The sequence below is a fragment of the Pomacea canaliculata genome, linkage group LG10, assembly GCF_003073045.1.
Source record: "Pomacea canaliculata isolate SZHN2017 linkage group LG10, ASM307304v1, whole genome shotgun sequence".
NCBI lineage: Eukaryota > Metazoa > Mollusca > Gastropoda > Architaenioglossa > Ampullariidae > Pomacea > Pomacea canaliculata.
Genome location: NC_037599.1, coordinates 15,437,726 through 15,463,452, shown reverse-complemented (window position 1 = coordinate 15,463,452; position 25,727 = coordinate 15,437,726). Strand labels below are relative to the sequence as shown.

General features: G+C 43.6%; 2 protein-coding genes across 3 annotated transcripts in view; both read right to left on the bottom strand.

The window, feature by feature from the left end:
• The window catches only part of LOC112573899 (GTP-binding protein Di-Ras2-like), a 28,821-nt gene extending 17,122 nt beyond the window's left edge, over nt 1-11,699 (bottom strand). Inside the window, exon 1 of the mRNA XM_025254591.1 lies at nt 9,308-11,699. Within this exon, the coding sequence (XP_025110376.1) occupies nt 9,308-9,373 (66 nt within the window). The 5' untranslated portion in view covers nt 9,374-11,699. The remainder of the gene's footprint in view (nt 1-9,307) is intronic.
• Nucleotides 11,700-16,050: 4,351 nt separating this feature from the next.
• On the bottom strand, nt 16,051-25,157 carry LOC112573179 (excitatory amino acid transporter 3-like). Of its 2 annotated transcripts, none has more exons than XM_025253304.1 (10): nt 25,004-25,157; nt 22,260-22,558; nt 21,810-22,057; nt 21,456-21,498; nt 20,943-21,006; nt 20,199-20,388; nt 19,752-19,985; nt 19,350-19,544; nt 18,341-18,475; nt 16,051-17,716 (listed from the first exon to the last, which is right to left on the bottom strand). In XM_025253304.1, the coding sequence occupies exons 2-10, from the start codon at nt 22,491-22,493 to the stop codon at nt 17,470-17,472; spliced, it is 1,590 nt and encodes a 529-aa protein (XP_025109089.1). In that variant the 5' UTR covers nt 22,494-22,558; nt 25,004-25,157; the 3' UTR covers nt 16,051-17,469. The 2 variants fall into 2 exon arrangements, with proteins under 2 accessions (XP_025109089.1, XP_025109090.1); XM_025253305.1 differs by lacking the exon at nt 25,004-25,157 and adding an exon at nt 23,996-24,144.
• Between the last annotated feature and the right edge of the window lie 570 nt (nt 25,158-25,727).

The following is a 25,727-nucleotide window of genomic DNA, read 5'->3' as shown; positions in this document are numbered from 1 at the left end:
GCGGTTTTATGTGATATCGAACCAAGATCAAGATAAAAGACGATTTTTGTTAAAGGTACGCTATATTTCCAGCTAAAGATGACATTTCCAGCCTCCTCCCCTCTTCACCCTGCTTCTCTTTTTCACACTCGTTAAATCAGATGCAATTTTTCTTCCAGTCGGAGGAGTGCATCCTCCCTTATGACACCTGAGACAACAGACCTATCGCGTTTTTACAGACAGTAGACAGAGAGCTGTTTCATCATCCGCTGCAGGATATGCCCAGCGGAAGCAGAAGACATAAAGCTTTCAGCTCCTTCTACAAGACAGTCTGTGAAGGTCAGTGGCGTGGGAGTCAACACGACTGAGGCGCATTGCTCAAGCGCTGCTTCCTTTGTCTTCTTTCATCCACCTCTCCATTACTGTCATCCCTCTCTTCCCTCCTCTCCCACCCCCACCCCCACCTCCTCCTCCAGCCTCTCCCTCCTGGATGGCAGACGCCTTTAGAAGGCGAGCACTGATCTTGAACACAGGAAGTCGAAATGTCAAAGACTGTTGGTTCTGGAAGTTACGCTTCAAACCTTCCCAAAATAATGACTTGAGGAGTCGTTACTACAGTCTAAAAACAACCTGTTATTTCTGACGATGCTAAAACAGGAAGAGTATCGAACTGTGTGGGGCGCAGGTCGGGATGGAGGCTGGCTGTGTCGAAGTCGACCCACTCTCAGGACGGAGTCTTGGCAACTGCGTCAGCGCCGCCTTTGATCCTCGCTTCATTTTCCGCTTCCTTAATTAAACCCGCTGATGCTTCCCGACAGATGCGTGCGCCTTTCCAGTAATGTTAGCAGTATTTAAGTATCAGTAATGTTAGGAGTATTTAAGTATAAGTAATGTTAGCAGTATAAGTATCTGTACATCCACATCAACACTGTTTCGCCAGGAACTACTAAAGGTTATCTCGACTTTGTTGGTATGACGACGTGGAGCTGGAGGCTGATAAACATGTGGGTGGATTGTTTATCAGACTTTGTGGTTTAATCTTAAAATAGAGTGAACTATGCCAGCCGTCATCCCATAAAAAGAGAATACACAATTCATAAACATATTTATCCCGGGTAAAGGGAATACACATTTCATAAACATATTTATTCACTGTCGTCGGAATCAGCACATTTCATTTTACAGCACCAAATGTCAACAAAACCTCTTGACTTCTTTATCACCCTCCATGCCCTGACGACAATCAGTGTCAGAAAACACTTTACATTTATGCCATCATCATCATTTAACAGTCTAACTGTAATTCCGTTTGAGAATTGTTCTGTCCCATGTGCAGTGGTCACTTCAACATCAGAACTTCTGCCCCACTCACCTCCTTTGCCCAAAAATATCAAATAAAGCTCACCGTTGAAAAACAAAAATCAAAGTAAAGTTTAATTCGCTTGTAAGTTCTTAATTTAACATTGCTGTTTTTCTTTAGCCCTGTGTGTGTGTGTAAGTGACTGAAAAAGCTTTTGACTGTCTTGTGTTACCATGGCGACAGATGTGAGCGTGCTACTAGTAGGGTAGTATTATTGAATGACCAATAAACAATTGCCGACTCGAGAGGAAATTTCAATAGGGCTCTAAGCGTGACCAGCCGTTGGTAAGATTGTGACTACTACTCCTCCCCTTCCTGCCATCTCGCCGTCCCCACCATTGTCAGCCCCGTTGTGCTGACGCCGCGACAAAACCTCGCCGGAGGCTGTGCACGGCGTGGGTGTCGATGCCGCACAAGTAGCAGCTTCCCCGGGTAGCCAGGCGGCGTGGGTGGACGACACAATATTGATGAACCACACCAAGGACAGCGCCAGTCTATGCAAAGACTCTTGAAGGGCTTGCAGCTAGTTAACTCCTGCAGGCCACAGTCAAGATGTGCCTGCCTCATACATTATTGTAACATCTCACACAGCGGGCTCAATATGAATTCAGATGAGCAGGAAGTGGTAGAAGTAATGCTTTCAAGAGACACCTGAGTAAGAAAAACAATCTGATGACAAGTAGATGTACAGCTAACAAAGATGTAGTACCTTATTTTGTGATAATACCGCCTGTAGGAAAGGTTACAGAAACTCTGCATGGGTTCTGAAATGCAAATAGATTATTATGGAATGTTTTTTCTTTCGCCGCCTTTCATGTCTCCTGATTAATCAAGTAGCCATTACTTTTGGGTGGTCGGTGGGAGAGGGAGTAGTGTTCATACTCACGGACCAGCCTCGAGTTCCGGTCTTTCTGACCTAAAGGGCTCACTATTAACAAATTCAGAAACCTCCAAACCTGGTCAAAGAGTCCCTTAGGTACTGACAAATAGCTGTATGTTTGTGTATGCTGGTTTACATGTTAGCCACAACAATCAACTGTGTCCACAGACGCTTTTATATAAGGTAAGCATCAGATAATATTAGGGATGATATATACTATATATTAACTTCAAAAGCATAAGAATTTAAGATTGATGATGCTGGTTGATTTTGAGAATGGTTTTGACACTGTCTCTCACACTCACTTATTAAAAAGAAAAGTCTTGAAGTGTTTAACCTTTGACCGGATCTCTTAATTTGATCGCTGTGTTGTACAAATAGTGCATTCTGTCTTATTATAAACAGTCGTCTCTCGACCTTTAAAGCTTAAATGTACACTCTTGTCACCTAATTTATTTAAAAATGGGAAATCTTTTAAGAACGTTCTATAATAAGAAATATTCGCTCATCCATTTATCTTCACTACAGAAGTTCAGTCTATCCTCGCCTCAAACACCAGTTTTTAGCCTCAGATCATTTATTATCGTAAGCTATAGGATACTTTCATTTCTTCAGTTTGTTAGTTTTAATTATAGAAAAATTGTATATATATATAAATGAAATGTTTGAATTTACAATTGAATGCTAAGTCATTCATGATAGAAAGCAGAAAGTGGAATGAAAAACATCTTTACACTGAGATTTGTAAAGAACAGATTCTGTTTACAATGGTTGCACCACAGTTTCTTCATGAAGCACGTGTCGACAACAGTAAAAGCGGGAAAAAATCAGTGTTGGGCAAACACTCAGAACCAGGAAATATATGAATGTCACGGAATAATTATCTCACATTAGAATACATTACCTATTGGTATTTATTCAGGAGGGCAAACAACAGATGCCAAATTGGCTACACGGCTTCCTAAACCTTGTTTGCCTTCAGTTTTTGAACAGGACTAGCAGCAGGAACAAGACACTTCTAATTTCCTCTCGACTTAGTGATATTTCCTCCAACTAGACACTTCCAAAGGTCGTAATTTCGAAAAAAGTGGTTCTTTTATACTATGAAAATCAAAGATGAATGTGTACACACGGTCTTCTCACACCTTAACAAAAGGTGCGACTAGTGCGCGAAATGATCATCGGTGAGGGAAAAACAAGCCACTTTGCCATCTGTCTCTAATGTCATCCGTCGTGCACCTGTTGTTCAAATTTACATTTGAGGTAGTTACCTGCGACACATTTTCACCAAGAAGGTGCAAGTCACGCAGGGAGATAATTAAGAGTCCTGGGTGCTCATTAGTCGCCATTACATTGATTTATAAAGAAAACCGACGAGAAAGGCCAGGTATTCTGTGGTGTATTAGGGATATTTTAGGGGTGTTTACTTGCAAACTGACTGAGGGAAAGCCAGTGTGACCCACATGGTTTGTTCCTGTGACATCGACCAGACTAATCAGCCTTACTGTGGTGTCGAGACTGACGAGGTTGGTGTCGACGTCAAGTCTTTGATGCATCGCGGCGCATGTCAGGTATGCATGAATGCACATCGCCTAAAGAAGAAATCAATGGCAGGTGAATATAGAAAGCCGAGGGCACGCTCAAAGTGGACGACGTATCATCAACAACGAAATAACACTGCAGGTGGAGGGCTATAAATAAAACCATCTATGACGTCAGCGAAGTCTAAGAAATCGTTGTAGAACTATTTTCGTCTGGCGACGACGTAGCGATAATGCAAACAACAGGTTGTGACGACAACAGATGTTGTCCTCGTCGTCGTCTCCCATCTTCCAAGTACCTAACGCTTCTCGACTGCAAATTCAAGTTTCTATAACGTCGCTGACTTAAAAAATGATGTTGTTTATGTTTTCATTTGTAAACAAAACAATGAGCAGCCTCACCATTTTTCGAATAAAACATTTGATGACGTGTTAAACCGCTGGACATCGCTGTCCTTAAACGAAAAGTTTGTCGAGCATCGTCGACATGCATGACAAGCATCCACTCCAGAAAATGTTACTTTCTGACAAAAATTTAAGGCGAAATGTAGTCTAGAGGAGTCTTTACTAAAGTGTGACACCGGATCCTCTGGGAATGACTGGAGAGGCTTTAGATAATAACATCTGTTTCTTCACCGGAAGGCTTCATTCTCTCACTTGTTTGTTTATTTCGAATGAATTACGCTGTCTGATTACCTAATGCATTTTGTTATGTCTTTTGTTTTGTCGCTTTTGCTGTTCAACTTGAAGATATAAATATTCTTGCATCTTGTTGTTTGACATGGAGATAAAAACATTCTTGCATTATGACTGGCGTGCAGGACATGTCCGGTGAACTAAATGACATCCAAACAAAAGGCTAACAAACGCAAGTATTAGTCATCTGGATCCTCCACACCACTTCAACTGACCATAAATTAAAGAGCACGTGACCACCCAGGTGTCTTAGGTGCAGCCTCACTCTCATCATCTCGGCTTTTTACCCAAGAAAGCTAATCTGAGTAACGAATGTTGTAACCAGAACCTTTTTCTCAAGAACAGAATAGTTGTGTCACAACATTTAACAGTTAACTAGTTAGTCGACATCTTGGAAGTACTCGAAAATAGTAAATGTAGGACATGGAGCAAAAGACTATCGTCTGACTAAAACATTCAAAATAATAAATTATTTCAAGAATTGGGATTATTTAATAGACATGAATTTAAAATCCATTCCTGTTACAATACTACTTATAGTTATTTCACATAAAAGGCTTCACTAATAGTCGTTATGTAAACTGATATTTGCATATACCTTTAACTGATGCTCCTCGTGCTGGAAATCACGCGCCTATAAATTAAGATGACAAAAAATATTTGAAAAAAACATCGTGAAATAAAAACCGCACTAACTTGCAATAACATCGAGCCATTTTTCCAAAGCTTTCGTTAGTCTTCGATTACCTGGCTGCCTGCCGTAAGGTGAACTCACCTGACATTTGCATGTTGTTCTAATCCCACGACACCATCTCTGTGCCGCGCACAACCATCGACGCCGCCTAACGGAAACGCCAGAGTGAAAGACGCTTTTGCTGCGCCAGCAGATCGAATCTCAACACGAAAACGGTTAAATGGAAACTTCGCCACGTAGGCACCGCGGCTGTGCAAGGGAGGTCACTCCACACCCGCGCTGTGCAGCGGTCAGATTGCTGCCCAGTGACGTCACGATGGTGTTGAGTTCTCTGCAGCACTTAATGCCGACTCTCTTTCAAGTGTTTTGAGTGCGATATTTATGAACTAATCTAGATTTTATTTCTGCATACCGTTAACCCTCAGGTGTCGGATTGAGTCAAAGGAAAATAATTGGTTGGAGCGTTTCTTCTTACGTTGGTTTCCTGTTTCTCTCTTGCTCACTGAGATGGAAGAGGGTATCGCATCCAGTGGCAGGAATGACCCACAACACATCAAAAATAAAGTTTGGGGATATAGAAAAAGACATTAGGCCTGACAAAAAAAATAAATAAATAAAAAAAATTAAAAAATTAAGATCGGTCCCCTGAAGTTGTTACTTCTCCGTTTTCAAGTCTTTCAGACAATCGCACAATCGGAGTGGCAAAAGCCTGCTGTTCTTATTTTCTCCATGAGTGTCTTGTTACAGTCAATGAACGTGTTTCCGCTAGAAACGTTTTTTGTCCAAAGTTAGCGAACTCTTCATTGTCTCCCTCAGTCTACTCAAAGCCGTGATATGATTGGTCATGACGTCACAATAAAAGGCGGAAGGGCTGGCGGTTAGGGATCGGGCATTGCTCTGCAGTTTGGCCTCTGTTTTGGTCACGTGGGTGAATGTAGTTGAGATCTAGTTCCAGAAAGTTCTGCACGGCCATGTTTGCGCACGCGCTCTTCACGCACAAGCGATTTACGCGCGGAAGGCAAGTTGCGCACACGCAGTCATCGCCGCGCTAAAAATAGCCAGTCTGTGCACGACCAACCACGTCCCCCCTTAAAAAAAAATCTATACGTTGCTAATGAAAGTGGCTATAAAGGAAATACGAAAGTAATAAGAAAGCTGTTAGCAAGGAAATACCGCGGTGATTAGGAACCCGCCCGGACTGAAACAGGGAGATACGTCAGCACACGAACACTTCATCGCCGACAGACTGACCTGACGAAAACATGAGGGTTGACAGTGAATTACGGTTGTAACAAGACAACTGTGACTACGTCATCCGTAATAAGTAACGGTTACGGGAAGCAACATCACGTTTCTTGACGTCATCACCGACATTTGTGTAAAAGGCGGGTATCTCCATGGCGGTTCCCTGCCTATTAATTAACGAACTGGTTCAATTACGCTGTGACAGCATTAAGGAAACAACAAGTGACAGATTATTTTTAGGAAAAGAGGAAAACAACAAGCAAACAATCAAACTACTGTAACGCTGTTAGGCTCCATTAGTAACAAAGGCGTCACGATTGCTTTCGTTACAGACACCACGCCGGCTTTTGTCCAACTGACTTTTCATCTACACCACTAATAACGAGGGTTTAATCTGATCTGCTTTTGGTGGCCTGAACCGAAGGAAACAACCACGTTTACTAAAAATATCAAAGATTGGTATAGAGATTGCGTATGTTTAGGAAAGTCTTGTACACACCGTATGTCAACAACAACAACGACCGTGACGACAGGGAGAGAGAGGGTTCCAGACGGTGAGGGCGTAATGACAAAGTCGTTAAACAGCAGGAGTGAGGAGTTCACAGAAAAGTCGTAGAACAAATGATAATAGAGGATAGTTTATGTTTGGTGGGTGACGAGAAAAAGCTCGATGAAAAGGACGAACTGTGTCTCATTTCCGTCCTTTGAGAAGCAGACAGGCTTTAAGAGGTTACTACTTTTTAGGTTAATGAATAATGCACGTACGACTCTATAACTGAAGGCTTTACAAAATAAATAAATAAAAACACGCAGACATAACAACAATAATGGATGCTGTTATCAAAAAACCGAAAACAAATAGATTATTGCGTGCGCCCGTGGTGAGTAGCTACTCACTAGTCAATAAAATCCTGCTTCGGAAATTAGCTGAAATTTATTATGAAGTTTGTATGGAAGCTCAACTGACAATCTTTGGCGAAGAGACCTAACTGTCACAGACAGAAATACCGTTACACAACTATTGTTAGAGGAGCATCACTCTGATGGTCATTGTAAGCCGAGCTTCATGCACATGCACCATGTCAGCCACATCAGACCTGCCTGTACTTCACACGCAGCTTCCACAGCTCAGCATCAAACATTTGTGTAACAATTGAATTGTGTGCGAGCCACGGGTCTACTGAGTGCGGCAAGTGCTAAGTGTGTCGGTGTCTGTCTAAAGCAGCCAACATGGCGCCACAACAGGACTTCCCAAACACTCGCCAACAAAAAATGTCGGCCACCATAACCACATCACAATCGATTGGCGCCCGTCACGTTGTGTCACGACTTTCCTGTCTCCGTCACGTGATGCAAATACCGCTTATTTCCTGGCAGCCAAGCAAAGCTGCGAACTGCTCCTAGCGGACAGCAAGAGGATGCTGAGAGATAGTGCTGATGCTGAGAGGAGATAGCCAGTGCTGATGCTGAGAGGAGATAGCCAGTGATGATGCTGAGAGGAAACAGCTGACGCTGCGCATGACACATTTTTTTCTGAAACCTTTCCAGAGGAGCCTATTTTTAAAGAAAAAAAACCTGCTTCTGTACTGAGAAAGTCGAGATATACAAGTAAACTGCATCACATCAAAACATGTACCAAACAGCAAACCTCAGATTATACATCCCTTTTTACCTATTTCCCTATTTTTCCTACCGAGCAATCTGATGTTTTCTTTTTTAACTGACAGCAGTAAATCTTGTTTACTGAAACCTCGAACAGACTACTACTGACAATAAAAGGTCTACATTACACAAACATGCACAACCACATGACAGCACACGTCCAGTGACTTAAAGGTGTAGTCGGGTGCAATTAAAAAAAAAAACTGAGTAAAACGGAGTGCAAGATATTATTTGCACAAACCTCCAGATACACGCCTACAAGCATCACTGACACAGGTCAAGGTCAGCAACTCACACGTCAGCATTGTGCATGGACACGCTTACGTTGTGAATTCTCCAGCCAGTGGGAGAACTTTCAATGAGACCAGGCTGTGTACTAGCCTGACGTCACCACAAACCTCTGTCTGCGCATGGTCATGTTTGTAGTGTACATCTCGAAAAGGGAAGAATAAAATTTGTGGAAGTGGAATCTTGTACGGAACATGAAGAACTGTACACTCCACCAGCACTTTATGTTCCAAAGGTTTTCAAAAATCTTTACCCTACTAAGCGTTAACCAGGTTATGTTTAATCAAAGACCATGTACTGCATAATGTCTATGAAAGTATATTTACTCACAGGCTGTTTCCAGCTCAGCGTATGTCAGGTAAGCAAACAGTTTTAAGAGAGCATTTGAAGTGGGCATAGATATGCAGAGACTGCAAACATTCATCTCCATATTTACTAAGTGGTCTTCACCATGTACCTTTTAAAGATCTTCTCCGCAAGTTAGCTGGTGAAAATCATTGTGACAAAGACTTTCAGACATTTTCATCAACATTTTTTTGTGAGTTACCGGGGTTTTCTCGCTGACGTACCTATACAAATTGATCAACATCTGGCAGATTAACGCGGTCACGTGGTCTCAGTACTTTCACTTTTTATTCGACTGCCATCAATTAGTAACGGATCTTTCGCTGTAAGTGATGCCAAGTGCTGATATGTCTGGTCAACATAATCTTTCGCATTACAGGAAACAAATGAAAGTGATGAAACAAACTGTTGATAGACAGACTGCCAGACGACTTGTATCTCTCTCTCTCACACACAAACAAACACACAGACACATTCTCTCTCTCTCTCACATACAAACACAACACATGCACATTCACACAAACACACATACATACAACACATGCACATTCACACAAACACACACGTTTTCTCTCTGACACACACACCCACTCACACACAACTGCGAGAAGTGTCACCTCAATGTCGGCGCTGACACCAGCACTCCGGGAGTTGGAGCGGACAGACCGTGCGGAGGAAGCCATGTCAGTCTGCTGGCAGAGGCTGTCACCGAGGTCAAAGGGCACGGTGACACTGGCTCAAACTTGTAATCCGCTGTCAGTGGCACTCACATGACGGGTGCGTGGCACACTCTCCCCCACCACTCGGTAGGCGAGGGTCAGAAGTAAGGCGTCTTGACGGTCCAGAAACAAGTCTGACGGCATGGAGGCCTCGGTGGCTGGCTGGGCCGCTGTTCGGTTCTGAGAAGGAAGCAGACGCGAGATCTCGGATAAAAAAAAAAAAATGCGCGCGCACTCCTCTCCCAAGAAACACAGCAAAGGTTCCTGTGAAGTGCCTACGTTCACGTGTCACACTAACGTTCACGTGTCACACTAACGTTCGTGTGTCACACGTCCAGAGTGGGTTTGGAAGTGACGCAGCGGTCACGTCAACGTGGTGTGTCGTACACGCGGGCCGGCAGTTAAACGTGCGAGAAGTAGAAGCTCCATGGAGAGCCCACAGCACCAACGTGTTCGCTCCACGCAGCCACACTGAGTCACACAGTAATCGCCAGTCTCTTCGACCCAGTCTTCGTGGCCAGCAGCTGCCGGAGACTGGACAAGGACAGCTGTCTGTCTCCACACGGCTCCACAATCATATCGCAACGGTCTCGCCGCACACAGCGGCTGCAAAAAAAAAAAAATTGGGTGTAATGAGACAGAAATCACTCTGACATGTCTGTCTTCATAACCCAAAACGTCTTCCGTTGATTCGTGGGGTTGGTTTAGTCCCACCCGTCCTGGCCATCAAGATTCACGAGGAAGGGTGGGTGGTTGGGGAGTTGGAGTGGGATGCTCGCTCGATCCGTTGCTAAATTACGAGGCTCATTTCTGTCATGGCAGTCGTTCAGCCGGAAATCGGCGACCACGTCATTGCTGTCATCTGTTCCTGAATTAAGCTTGTAACGGGAAGTGTCGCAAAACACACTTGGAGTATGTCCGTCCGATCCCCTGTCAACCATTATCTTCTTTTTTGCAGCCTTTTCGTCGTGCAATGCGACCTAGAAATCCCCCGCCCACTGCTCAATATTTGATGATCAAAAAATTGAAAAAACGATTCTTGATCTTCAGACAAACTCTCTCCCCCACCACCCAAGTATTTTCTAACGCTTGCGAATGTTTTCTGTAAAGAAACTGGCTGTAAGAGTTCTACAGCAACGATGACCTGCTGCACCTGATGCACCAAAGTCAACAGAGCGGCTGTCAGACGACGATGCATGCAAGTGGTGCGGTGCGATGTCGTGTCAGCATCCAAGGTTCAGATGGAGAGCAGGCGGTTTGGAAACAGCCGCCCACGCCCCAGTGATGGCGAGCGAGGTTTTGCGGGAGCCAGGAGTTGGAGGCGGAAGGCTACAGATGGCAGTATCGATGTGTGGAGGAGACACCAATCTCCCTGGCTAGAGCAGCAAGGCGCTGAGTGGCCTGATCGTCTGCTCGCGTTTCGACACAGGGACGATTGTCAGCCGGCCAGGAGTTGCCAGTCTTCGTTTTTCCTCCGGGGTTAAAAAAATCTTCCGATATAGTTGAGTGGAATCAAACGACAAAGCGCAGTTCACCAATGAAAGCGCGTAACCCTGACTGCTGTCATTTCTCCTGACAGACTTGGTGCCAGAACCATCGCTCGGACCTCAAGGCAGCAGGTTTAGGTGTGATTCCTGATGACTAACGGCCATGAACTGACGGATTCACTGTTTACAGTCTTCCTACATGTCCCTTCTTAAAATCACCATTGAAACCCCAAATCGAGGCCTCGCGTCACGTGACAGTGATGCCCACACCTCCATGTCCTCTTGGTTGTTTTTCAGACACAAGATTGTCTGCGTACAATGCACCCGTGACGGGGAGTCAGCGAGGCGTGTCCAGCTGGCGGGGAGACGACACGTCAGGCACCACACGGCATGCAGCAGGCAGGGACGTGCACTGTCCCCCCCTACATCCTCCCACCCTCACCTCCAACGGGCCAGTGGCTAGCTGCTCGTGCTCCCTCCTCCGCCTCTTGCAGTAGAGCCTGCCGTCTGCCGGCGGTCGGTGGGGAGGGGGAGTGAGAGAGAGAGGGGGGACTGTCGATCGACTGTGCTCACGGCACTATGCCACCAGAGCACAGTATCTCCTCTCCACGATACGGCCACCACCAGCATCGGCAGCTACCAGGGAGGGGGAAGCCATGTTGGCTGCAATAATTCGATCAGCAGTGGCGAGAAGGCGGTATGGGCGAGTGCGGACAGCTGGGTCAGGTCTCCTCTCGGCCGTGCCATGTATCCAGCCATAACAACACTAATAACTACTACCACCCCTACAACTAATAATAACAAGAAATGATTTAAACATTCTCTCTCGTGAGTACAAAGACAACAAAGTATCAAAGCAATTCATAAAATAAATGGCCATAAACTCGAATCCAACCTTTAGACACTGCACACCTTTGAAGAGCGACACAGCAATCGAGAGAGAGAGTATTGAAGTAAGGTAAAGGTCGTTTTCAGGTCTTTGGGGAGTGAGATGTTAGAGACCTCACTTTTCTCAGGACCAGCTTTATGTGAGGAAGGTGTCCATTCCCTCCCCCTCCAGATAGGGGGAGGGAAAAAAAGAGACAGGGTGGGAAGGGGAGAAAGAGGGGAAGAGAGAGGAGAGGAAGAGATGGATAGAGAGATGGAGAGAGAAAGCAATACAGAAGGTGATAGTCGAGGAAGAGGGAGGTGTAAATGAGGAGGGGTAGAGTAAGAGCAGCAGCAGGAGGAGAGAGAGCGAAAAGAACTACTACTCTTCAAAGGTACCCAAACTGATTTCTATACCCTCAGCGTTGACTCTGTACAAATAGTCAAGGATACGGAACTGCACACACTGAATAGATAATAAATAACGTCCAGAACAATCGGATCAACTTCCGGGTGCATGCAGATCTGCTTCCGGGTACATACAGGAGACATGTAGAAGCTATGTGAAGGGGACCCGCTTGAATAGTGAGGCGTCGACTGGTCAGACCGACATGAAAGCAAAAATTCAACGGCAACACAGGGTAATATATGATAGTACCATTCTTTTTCTGTTTAGAGAGACTTACAAAGGAGTAATACTACTGATAAGCAATATTCGGATAGTCATGAACAACACATTAAAGAGCTTTAAGCCTAAAAATTAATGTCAGCAAAGAACATTTTATATCTTTTTACACACAAAGCTGTCACAAAATCTCTTCTTTATTCAAGCCCAAAAAAGGCAAAAACTATTTATGAATAGGGTGATCAATGAGGCACTTTTTATTTCTTTCCTTTTTTGTACGTGCAAGCCTTCTAAAGGGGTATGCTATGTTATATGCTATGTTAAGCTCATATTATGTTTGTATATGAGGTTGGGTTCGTGAGAAAAAGAAAAATTTCTGTCTTGGACTTCCTCGGACAGACAACAAAGTTTCATTTGATTTGAGTTGAACAGACTACTTCATAGGGACCTAATTTTAATATAATTATCCAAAGACTATTCAACTAAAAGAAATATTCATACAAAAGAAATGTCATGGAAAAAAAACTTCAAAATATAAAAAAAAAATCATAGGATCCACAATAAACGCGTTTGTCAGTTGTACAGAGTTTTTGAAGATATAAATTTCAAATTTCTATATTTACAAAGCCTACACAAGATCATATAAGAGTTGTAGATTTTTTTATGGATGGTCAAAAAAGAGCACTACCACCCAATCCCCATCCCCATCTCCACCTCTGACGTGACGCAAGACCAGGGTGCGGATAACAACGGATGGCAGAAACGATGTAGATGCCGGGTACTCAACTGATAATTTAATAACGTTCACACAAGAGAACCCTTATATTAAAGAGACTCGGGTGTACAAAGAGGATGCGGCCACAGGAAGCAATACAATAGGACGATATTGGTTGATGACAAGATTCTAGGTGGGTCTACAGACGCTTCCCTGAACCTCCACTGTCTAGAGTCCGGCCAGAAAAGTGGAGCGCGACGGCTGATGTGTTACATCACTCTGGTGTAAGTGGAATTTCCACCACCCGCTGACTGAGTGCAGAATCGATCTCTGGGAGAGACAAAAGGCGGCTGTCCGGGACAAACCTGACCTCCCAGGTCTGATTTTTTAAAAAAAAGTATATTTTAGACAGTACTCGAACTAAAATGCAGTTAATAACCCTGAAGAGGATTATATTAAGAGGATTATTATCTTATTTGAAGGAAGAAGTGTACAAATAAAAACATGAACGTACAACTATGCAAGATATACAAACACAATAACAACTATCATCATCAAATGCTAAATTCAACGCGGAAGTTAAAAAAAAACAAACATTTTATCTCTGGTACAACTTAAAAAAAAGACAACGATGGATGTAAAGTCATAGCTCTGAACTTGGAAGACTGTGATGGAGACATTCTTGTTGGAAACATCAAAGAAATGCTACTGTCAACAGTCCAGGTAGTGCTAAGCCATCAAAAGAAGAAACAACCCTGGATCACGAACTGCATTCTAGATATTTATGGTCAAAAGAAAGCCTTGAAGAGAGAAAGAAAAAGAAAATCAAACCCGAAGAAGCTTCAGTACAAAGAAGTGAACTGTGCCATCAGGAAAGGGATGAAAACAGCTAGGGATCGGGGGCCAATGCTGGATCATAGAAGATGGGATGACATATAATGACAGCAAAAGGTCTACCAGATACTAAAGACCCTCACAAAGACAGATTAACACAAGACTTCAGTCATTCATCAAAGATAGCAATGGCTGCCTTCTTACCTAAAGCACTGCTCTATTCAACTGGTGGACGGAATATTGCAAGGACGCACAACTTCCAGTAGAAGACAAACACTAGCATCCTTCAAAACAACCAGACTAAAAGGCAGTGCATCTGCAAGCCTACAAGTTGTACGAGAAGAGGTCAGAAGAGTATCGTGCATTCAGTCTGAAGGGAGAAAGGTCACCTGGCGTTCCAGCTGAGCTGCTAAAGCAGGGTGGGGATGGTCTTCAAAGAACCCCACTGCTCTGTGCCAAGAACCTGAGAACGCAAAGAATGGCCGCAGTCATACCACTAGTTGCGAAATGTCTAACAGCCGGGTGCAGAAGCGCATCTTCCAACCCCATTTTTAAATTATTTGATGTTTAACAATTACTACTCCGGTGTTACTTTTTTCTTAGCACGGTGTCCTCCAAATCGTTGCATTCCCTTCAATTCTAGTTTTTTCCGCCTCAGTCCTTAGCTAGACCTGATCTAAGTAAGCGGAACTATTGTTAAGATCTTAAATGTTCAAATTAGCCATCTCTGAAAAAAGAGACAGACACGTAGACGCAGCACATTAAAAAATGATGGTTCACACGTTTTAAAAACTGTCAAATTATTCCTTCTATTTTATATGAGTGAGAAAAAACAGAAACAAAACAAAAAAAACTCCCTAGAGCATTAAAGGAGAAGGTTCTTGGACAAATGAAAAAAAGGAAAACAAGTTGCAGCAAAGGGACAGTATCCACTGTTAGCCTGACGAGAATGTATCGTTAAAACACGAGTTGCATCCCGTAGCTAACATTTTCTTTCTCTTCGTCTCGGCTTTGCACACACTATAACCTTTGTAATTTATGAGGTTAAAGAAAGATAATCCGATGACCATGCAGTCGACGTTAGAGTGGTGGGGAGTTATAGACTTCATTTCCCTAGTAGTCAGCTATTTTGTGAGGGTGGTGTCTATCCCCCACCCTTGTTACCGTACCTTGCAAAAGCTGCGAAGCGTCACTCATCACCTGTGTGCGGTGGACAAGTACGCTGCACGACACGAGCAGTTTGGGAGGATGCGAGTGCTTTGACCACCCAGCTTTCTGTGTCATCCCACCTTCACGCCCACACACTCACGCACTCACACACACACACACTCACGCACTCACACACACACCATGCAGCCACAGTGAGAAGGCACATTTCCATAACGAGATAGACTTACAAAGAAACAGAGAGCAGACACGGAAGCACGAAGCCATGATACGACAATAAAACCACAGAGTTTACAGAGACACCCAGTCAGACTGCGATATAAATAAGCTGGCAGACAGACAGACAGACAGACGTGTGAAAAAGCGAGATTCAATATACTGTATAACCCTTTATAAAGCAAAATGAATGCGCATTTATTTCAGCTCACCCTCTGAAAGCTCATTTTCGCTATCCCATCTTTCAAGCAATCTCCACAAAAGCACCTATATCCAATAAGTATAATATTTATTGTTCCCGCACAGACGCTGCATGCGTCTTTATAATAATTGTGTTAAAAACTACTGAAACAATTAATATTTCAACATCAACCTTTCTCTGACAAAACTTTTTCTGTCTAAATATTATGCTAAAATTAGAAAGAACTCAAGTTATGTTGAATCATGGTCGGGGTTGAATCAAATAGTATTTCCAGCACAGGTACACACACCGGGTACAAATAATACCACCCCGCACGTGCTCCCATATGCTCATCTGGAAGTTAGCTCCCTTGACTAGGGTGGTGTCCCTTCACCTTACAGGCTTGAGGGAGGCAGCTCTCCACATTTTGTGTATTTCTGCTTGATTTGTTTGTGATGTTTGCAATTGGTCAATCAATCATCAATCAATCATCAATCATCATCAATTATCGTCATCATAACTTGTCACTTGAGCCAATACTAATCGTTACTCGTTTCAAACATGATTTTATTGACAATAAGAAACTCGCATGTTTGCTTTATACAACAAGAACCGACAGAAAAAATAATAACATATGCTGCCGCATATCCTATAATTATCAATCACAAATAACAAATGTCAAACTATATACAATAATAATCTCGTACTATTTCGTTGATCTTACCTGAATCTTTTGATTGAAATTGTCATCTCTTTTCAAACACATGTAGTCAAAAATACCCTGAACATCCATGTGACACTCAGGGGACATCTCATGACATCAAGATGATTTTCGGTTTGTTCTAATGAAAGCATGCCTTCTCTGTCACAGAGAGAAGTTTTTTTTTTTATTTCTTTTCAACGACTTCTAGGCAGCCGTCGTTATTATTAAGTGACAGGAAAACCACAAATATCTTTTCAGATTTTGCTCGAGTGGAAAGGTGGAGTCTTATGATGGTTATGGAGGTGAATTCGTGTTGCTTACTTGTCTAGATACACTTTTTTATAATGCATTTTAATACATTACTTGCGCGAGTGTGAAAATTTTGTTATGTTATTCAATTAACGACATTAATAAGAATCACCACATTATTTATTTGCCCATAGCTGACAGCTGAAGGTTATTTCATGGTGAGTTATAAGTACAGAGAAGAAATCCCGCAGCAATCTTGCCTTACACTTATTTTCTTTCTATACTTGTACATCACATCAAACTCGGTTCTCACTTTCAAGCGACATATATTTCAGCATATTCAGCCTCTATTGTCTTTCATGACATCACCACTTGTCTGGCAATAGCGCTCTTTCTTCTGGTCACTCGATCTTTGTTTGTATATGCCCTTATTTCCTTCTTGTCTATTGGTAAGCGTGCTAATTTTCTTTGGAATGAATAAAGTGACGAATTATTTCAGCAGATGTAACGAAAACAGTGAAAGGTAAAATAACCGGATACAGTAAAAACTCTACGTTGCAGTAAGTGTACAGAATTAAATGTCACAATACAATATTCGGGATTTTTAAAACACTTTGAAACATTCACTGTGGTGTTATCAACGTATACACTGTTTTTGTGACGTGTGTGACGTATCCGTACGAAAAATGCACGCAGAAGAGCCATTCATGAATTGTGGCCAACGGTGACCTCTGACGCCTTAGTCTTACCTACAATGCAGCTAGAAAACCCATGATTATGAAGTTAGTTTTTTAAAAGTCACAAAACTTAGTGCTTTTTGAACTGTTACGTGTACTAGTAGAGAAGTTGTCATACCACACTTTCTCCTTTAGGACAGGTAAAGGCACTTGGGTAGACCAGAGCTATAATCACTAGTACAGTCAGAACTTTGTAGCACCACGCACTAGTGGAACTGAAAAATCATTTTACACTCAGTTCCTCGCCGACATATCTGTGATTACTCATCCGTGACCGTTCTACAGGCGCGTTCGAGTTAATTCCTGTGCGGACTCAAAGGCTTGGTTGTCGTAGATGACTCCATTAGCATACCCCGGGGGCCCCTCTTCCTTCATGGGTACTTCATTGGATGGGCATGTGCTGGTCGAGTCGGAGGAGGTGTCGTGCGCATCGGGTGGGGCGGCGAAGGTCTTGCGGAAAATGTGGTCCAGCACCCCGGCGCCGATGGCGTCCCCCCACACGTTGACAGCCGTGCGAAAGCGATCTCTGTTGGACACGAAATGAGACTCTTGGTTATTATTGTGATACAAAGCAAACCAAGGTCTTAGAGACAAATCTGTAACGGTCCTTACCTCTTTGCCCTTTGCCACCTGCAGTTACCCCAGCTCCACCCCTATGCCCACCCGCATCGTTTGACACACTGCTTATCCTGTTAAAGAATGTAACTACAGTACCGTGTGACCAGCCAGAGACTTTAAAAAGTATGACATGGCGTGACATGACTGTGTCCTAGGTAGTAGTCTCCGTAAGTATGACTCGCCCTTGTTGAGAAGCATCGTTCTTAAATACGTCACCAGCGTGAGGAACCCAGTGAGTACAGGATATTACCATCTGCCTCATCCGGGACCTTTACTGAGCACTTATTACTTAAAGGCTACGATGTCAGTCAAAGTGAGTATCATCTGCTCTGAACAAGACAAACCGCAGTGAGGCTGGAGACAAGACGGAGTTGTGAACATGACGATGACGCCTCGCAACCGTTGAGACATCAACAAACATTACAACCAACATCACGGACCAACATCTCTCTAAATGTCTTCCCCTCTCTCTGGAAGGTGCCCTACCTACAGGGTCTCGTATAATGGTGGAACGCCAACAGGCGGTACTCACAAAAGCCAGTCGATGGCCAGGATAAGGGTCACGTCCTCAGTGGGCAGGTTGACAGCCGTTAGAACAATCACCATGGTTACAAGACCGGCCTGGGGTACACCTGCCGCGCCAACAGCTGCTGCGGTAGACGTCAGACTGCGCAGAAAAAGTTCATAGACTGATGACGTAGTACAACAGCAACGTACAGAAAGACAAGTGAAGGAGAACACGACATAGTACAACTCAGGCAAGACAACATGTTGATGAGAACTAAGCAATGCGTGAACAACGAGAAAATACCTGAATAGGAATAAATGTCACAACAGATTACAATAATCTAGCTATAACTAAACAGCAGTAAATAAAAGTCAAGAGAACATCGTGGGGGCAATAAACAATAAAAATGACATTTGGAAGTCAGTATACAACCCTCTCCTTCTGTCCTTTCGTACATCCCCTGATAAATCATGTACCCAGTTTTGTTGCACGGATGCCACCCGCTCTATGCGAGGAGAAGAACGAATATCCTAGTCACAGGTCCAGGCGAGCTTACAGCTTTACAGCTTAATGATGACGATGAGGCCGACGATGATGATGATAATGTGAAATGCCAATAACAATAACACATTGAAAAGAACGAGCGATTTATGTCTTCGTAATCACTGTAAAGTACCAATGATTTTTAAAAAATCGTCAGCTGACACCTGTGAGTTTAAATTAGACTGGCAGCGCTTAAATCGACAGACATTAAGAAAGTAGCTTTTAAACCTGTCTTAAAAGACACTGGAGAACCTACTTTCAAGGGCTGAACGACCTACTTCTGTCACACATGCGAGGTGTAAGGAAAAATGGATAAACGGATAAGTACGAATGACAGACGGCAGTAAAAAAACAAACTGCACGCTGTGTGGGTGTCGACCCTGGCAGTAAATAACACATAAATGTGAAGCCATAAGTAGGAATGGGGATGCGGGAAGAGGTGTGTATATATGGAGGTGAGTAGGGTGGAGAAATTATCGCTTCACTTTACCTGATGATGATGACGTCAGCGATGCTGAGCGAGATGTTGTTGACCTGCGCGATGAAGATGCTGGCCACGGCTTCGTACAGCGCCGTGCCGTCCATGTTGATGGTGGCGCCCACTGGGATCACGAACCTCACGATGCGTTCGTCAATGTTGTTCTTGTTGGTCAAGCACTCCATCGTCACCGGAAGCGTGGCCGAGCTATCATGACAACCGGACAAGAGCAGGCAATCAAGCGCCCATTGAAGAGTGAGTGAGTGGATGAGATGGTGGCTGGGTGAGTGGGTGGGTGAGTGAGTCTTTGTTGCTAAAATAATGAACACTTTTACAGGTTTTCCTCTAGTCTAGTATATATATATATGTCACACACACACAACACAGGTTCTGTGTGCATCATACAGAGCTCACCTGGAGGCGGTGCCCCAAGCAGTACACAATGCTTTGAGCATGTTGGTGAAGAACCTGCCCGGGTTCTTGCGTGTGACGATGAAGTAAAGAAGGGGCAACACGACGATGGAGTGGATGGCCAGCCCAGCCAGCACCGTCACCATGTACATTCCCAGCCGCGCGGCGACGTCGGCGATGTCGTCCGTGTCCACGAACTTGGAGGCCACCAGGAAGATGATTCCGATTGGCGAGTACCTGTGTATACATACATATGTACATACATACATTTGTGGGTGAATGGACGCAAACACAGGGATGCGCGCGCAGTTATTTCCACCTAAGAGTTCATACATTTACCAGAAAACTCGTTAGCGTTCTAACGAAGGACTAACCAGAGTAATAACAGTGTAGTACAGCAGAACAAAGCTGTTTTTATTTACTGGAACTTGATCCTTTAAGTCTACTTACCAGATGACCAGCTTGATGAGCACCATGGTGGCGTCGTTCAGCGAGTTGAAGAGGTCGTAGAGGGGCTTGCCCTTGTCTCCCAGGTGATTGAGGACGCAGCCCAGGGCGATAGAGAAGACCACCAGACCCAGAACATTCATGCCAGAGCTTACGACAAGCTTCGGGGTCTCTATAATGTCTGTGACTTCCACTGTCCAACAGACCACATACCATCTCTCCAGATGTCATACAAAGATGCAATGGGGCGGTCAGTCCTTTTGTGACAGCCACCCGAAGGACAAGTATACACTATATACAATAGTTACATGTAAAGTCGGCATGAAGTCACAATCCAAAGACTACTTTATTATGAAGCACTACAGTGGGATATACAGATATCGAGGGATCATAATGGAGCTTTCTAAGGATTTGCTTTTACAAAAATTGTGTTGAAATGAGAACACTATGCTATACTTATTAGGATTGTAACGATAAAACCCGAGATCGCAAATTATCATTTATGAAATGGTAATGTTAGTATCTTACTATGTGTGAAAAACATGAATTAAAGTTGTGCAAACAGCAAGTTATTTGTGGGTAATGGAGGCAAGTAAGATGTTAAGAGAGCGGTTGTGATGAACCAAAAACTGCAACTGGACCTCCTCCTCACTTTCTCACCTGCTACCGTAAGTCGTCATACTTGTCACCAACAGTCTGCCTAGATAGAAAGAGAGACAAAGGAAGAGACTGAGAGAGGAAGCTCACCTATATGAGTTCCATTGGACACGTTTCTGGGGACGTCTTTCACCAAATCAATGTCTGTTGTCTCCTGTAGTGAACACGTGAGCAAAGATATTTATCAACAGTCGGCTTCCTGCATCCCGACATTCTGTTCCGTCATGTCTGACTGGATGACACCCATCACAGCAATTTAGACACACATTTACTTGGCATTTTCAACAGAAAACATTTGGGAAATTTTTTTTGATAAGTATTCAAGTATTCGAGTTTACAGCGACGCCTGACTGGAAGTCTAGGAAATAAATAAATTGAAACCATTTACAAGAGACAAGAGCATATAACTTGCGATGTAGACCACGTAAACAGACAGGTATAAAGAATTATAATATATCAGTGCACATATTGATTCAAACAGAGTCTGTATTTAACTTTTTATTTTGTGTCTTGTGTTTTTTATCAGCAGAAACTCGCGCTCGCACACACACACTAAAGGAGAGAGTGGCGAAAGGCCGACTCACATGGTGTATGTTAACTTACCCGTTGAAAACACATCGTAATTACATTGTCCGGAAAGCAGTTTCTGAAACAAGTGAGAATCAAAACATTTATCCACTAAATCCATTTTCGATTATGATCTTGATAATAAAACCCCTTTCTCTCACTTCAAACCATTAGACATTGTGATTCTTATAATTTTTCTACATTACTTTAATGATACCTACCCTTTTTTTTTTTTACTATGGCCAGGCAGGCAGACTGACAGATACAGATACGAAGTCAACGCTTACACATGGATTGATTTCAGTTCCTATGGTGTTTCTTTACCGACAATCTGGATTGTACGCACAGGACAGTGTGCTTTATGTACAGCTATGTTCCCCTTCGTCTCACCTGATCAAGTCCAGCAGAGCATCCAGTGGTTTGGTGTTCTTGGAGGCGCCACTCCGTGGAATGGTGCTAAGGTCACGTGGGTCTCCCGGATGGATGGCCAGGACAAGGATGATGCCAAGAATAACGGCTGACAGTGTGGTGGTCATGTAGTAGATCATGGCACCCAGCCCCAGTTTACCAGAAGCTTTCTTATCCAGCGTCGCCATCGCCGTCACCAGGCTGGACAGGATCAAGGGTAGGATGAGTAGCTGACCACAGGACACAGACAATATGAACGTTTTGAAAGCCATTGGTGCAAAAACACACGATATCACAATAACTAAACCAAAAATTGTGCATTTCACGAACCGACAGAAACTAAATATCGACAGGTAAAAAAATAGAAGCCAATATTTTATTGTAGGTCTTCAAAAATAAACTAAAGCTGCTGTGACATGTTCAGTGTCTGACCTTTAGCATGTTGAGCAACAAATCCCCAGGAAACCTGAGGTAGAAGATCTTGCGCTTGTCGTTGGGAGTCCAAGGTTCTGGGAGGTATTTGAGTCCCACACCAAGTCCAATACCAACGATTACACCGAGGACGAGAAAGAGGATAAACACCAAGTCCTTGATGAACATTTTCCTTCTTTCTCGCTTGCTTTCTGTCGTTTGTGTGTCGACACAATCTGCTGATGTGGGCGCCATTTTGGGTCAGTTCAACAGAGTTCCTCCTAGATTCTGTGTTTATTGATATGTTTGTGGATCATGCCCTGGAAAAATAAATCGTATTTAAGCAGATTGAACGCAAAGTTTGACTTGACCGTTGTAAGTGCATAACCTGGGAGAAACTAAAAACGGGAACATGTTAGGCAGTCAGCCCTCAGTCTTCATATCGTGATAGGGCAACCATACCACTTCACAGCACAAAAAAGATTTATTTGTATTAATCATATAACACAATGCATTACAATTATGTCAGTCCGCAAGGGCAATTGCAGAAAAGATTTGCAGATGCTTATGCGCTAACAATATGCAACTGAGTACAAACATATACATGTCGACTACAGTGAATAAAGTTCTTACTTTCTCTACCTCTGCATATATGTATATAATAAAGCAACAGTAGGTACAGTTGGTGCCCTGCATTAGGTCACCTCAGGTTAACAACTCATGGCCAAGAGAATTAATCAAGGGAATGGCACGTGGAATAAATGAGTTGCGGTCACGGTTCATTCTGCAAACATGCATCACAAATCTGCGGCCAGACCACAGAAGTGGGAACTCACATGCCACCACATGATTAGGAATAGCGATGGTGAAGGATGCTTTCCCAAGGATTTGCTGATTACTTAAGTCTGACCAGTCTCTCTGCTTGGTTCCGGTGATCGTGTAACAGATTAACACGGGAGACAAGACTGTTCCTGTTCCCCCTTGACGAAGGTTGTGGAACCAAGAGAAGTGATGAGACTTTCAATGACAGGACTGACAGAGAAAGAAAGACCTGAGTTTGTTGGCTGTGATGAGGATCACACACATTGTTTTTAATGTCAAGCAAAAGTACGGACGACGTGGGATCTTCGCTATGTAGCACAGAAAAAAGGTCGTGGTTGCGGTTGATGATGTAGATATGATCGTAACTGTAGAAATAGTTGTCTCCCCGGTGAATGCAATAACACTTTATTGTTGTGACGATGGAAAGATAGTAACGGCAGCAGGAGCTACGTCGTAATTACGTGGAATTATTACTGCTTACACCTGCAGGCGATTTATTTCTGGCTGGTGCTGTTTATGTGTGTGTGAGACCGTGATAAGAAGACATATACAGCATGTTTATGCTACTCCTGCTTGTGGACTTGTTTGTAAGTATACCAGAGTAGCACAGTGAAACGAGGACATTGTAGATAAGCTGTTGTCGTGTCTCTCTAGCTTAGACAGGATCTGTCAGTACAACGACGTGTTCATAGTCAGGATGGTCACATCCGTTTACAAAGCTGTTTGTAACAGACACCACCATCCACCATGTAGAGGCTTTTGAAACAAACCACACACACCCGCCCCCTCAAAAAAACCAAAACAACAATATAAAACAAACTTTCTTTTCGATTTTTGCATCAGTCAAATCATTTTCTCATTTCACAGTAATAATGTATCAAACATTGCTTGTCGACCTAAAGAGGCGTACCTATCGTTTACTCAAGCATCTTTACCTTCATTTAAATTCATAGAGACGAAAATGTTGTGGATTTTAGACACTTGATAACAGTTTTCTGTTCACCCGCTGGGATCAGACCAATGAAGCGGCCACAAGGCCGTACGAACACATGAACAATATTTCAGTCTGTTAGGAACAGGTAGGCAGGGATTATTGCGAGTGTGTTTGCTGCGTCGTGGTTGCGCGTCAGAATCCGACGTCATATTATGACGCAATTTTAGATTGTACGTAGAGAGGAAAGATTTTTGAAGAGAGCAGACGGCTGAGAGAAGGGACTAGAGGCGGAGTGTGTGAAGTGTTCACGTTGGAACTTGTGTGTTGTTCCCAAAAGAATATATTCGTGGTCGTCAGCCAGGTGTTGCCGAGACGAGCTTCGCTCTTTTTAACTGAATTTTCGCTATCGTTATCTCGCCATTTTCAGTAGCAAAAGGGGCACACAAAACAACTATTTTAAACATGTTTATGGAGTTTCTAACGGCTGTGACAGTCACCCCAAACGACCTGCAAGATAACAGAAAAATAGACCGCTCTCTCTATCACGCGCGCTCTTTCTTTCTTCCTGTCGTTTCTTCTCTCTCTCTCTCTCCCACACACAAGTAGCTTTATACCATCAGGCGCCTTATCTCCGGCCGCCTGAGTATCACCTACAGTGTTTGCGCTGTCCTGCCTCTCAGTTCCGTCCGCAAACCGTGAACAGAAACACAAAGAAGAAAACGAAAAATGGAGAAGTAAACAGAAAAAAGCAGTCAGGAGGTCTGGCTTCACCACCCGACGGCTGCCAACCTGAGCTTGTTTACCATTCATAGTCAAGTAGGTGAAAAAACAACAACCGCCTGTCATTCTTCACTATTATTCTCAACACACAGTTCCTCGTGTCATGATTGAGACACAGTTGGCGCTTCAGTGTTTTAAAATAACCATCACTTCTTATTATTTTTCAAATTGTTTTTTTTTTTTTTTTGATTGCGTGGTAATATGTGACAGAAGATACAACAGAACTTACCCTATGACAGGGAATAACAAGACTCGACTGGAAGTTGCCGAGGTAGCCAGCAGAAGTCACTTGGCACAGAAGTATAACAACACACGTCTCACCCTCACCACACGACCACAACACTGGACTCAAACCCCGGATCACCCAGGCCTCGCACCTGCTGACGTCACAGGAGGCGGGACTTGACACCAGGCTGCTGTGAGCAGTGTGTGCGACGACTTTGACAGGTCGCATGTCACCAAATCATGCGTGACCTCGGCTGTCTGCATTCCTTTCTTCTTTGGAAAGCCCCACCTCGACATAAACATTGCGCAAAGCCAAGCGGATGCACGGCGGATACGTGTGAATAAATAATTATAGGAGTGAATGCGCCTCAGTTTACGGAACTACGAGGCTCGAGTCATTTCGCTGGCCCTCTTATAAAAATGTTAGGATTAAGTCACGTGTCAGGTGTTTTGCCAGACAAAAGCTGTTCACAAATTGTTTTTCAGCCAACTGACTGGGTCAGGGTAGCGACAGGGAACTGTGTGACAAGAGACAGAGTGTTACAGAAGTGACGGATGTCTTTTTAGAAGTAGATGAGTTAGACAGTTTGACAGTATTTACAGGGTTGCTGTGTGAGTGAAGATCTGAGTTATCTTTAATGAAATGCGAAGTAATGAGACTTGAGACGAGTGGCCCTAATGTGACGGTCTTACCAGACACGTTCTAGAAAAGAAAGGCATGCCACGTG

Excerpts from the sequence above, each read along its gene's own strand:
- LOC112573179 (XM_025253304.1), bottom strand. The coding sequence starts at position 22,493 with ATGGCGCCCACATCAGCAGATTGTGTCGACACACAAACGACAGAAAGC. Across the intron at positions 22,058-22,259 it reads TGTTGCTCAACATGCTAAAG|CTACTCATCCTACCCTTGAT; the intron begins GTCAGACACTGA and ends TCCTGTGGTCAG. Across the intron at positions 20,389-20,942 it reads GTCCAATGGAACTCATATAG|TGGAAGTCACAGACATTATA; the intron begins GTGAGCTTCCTC and ends TCTGTTGGACAG.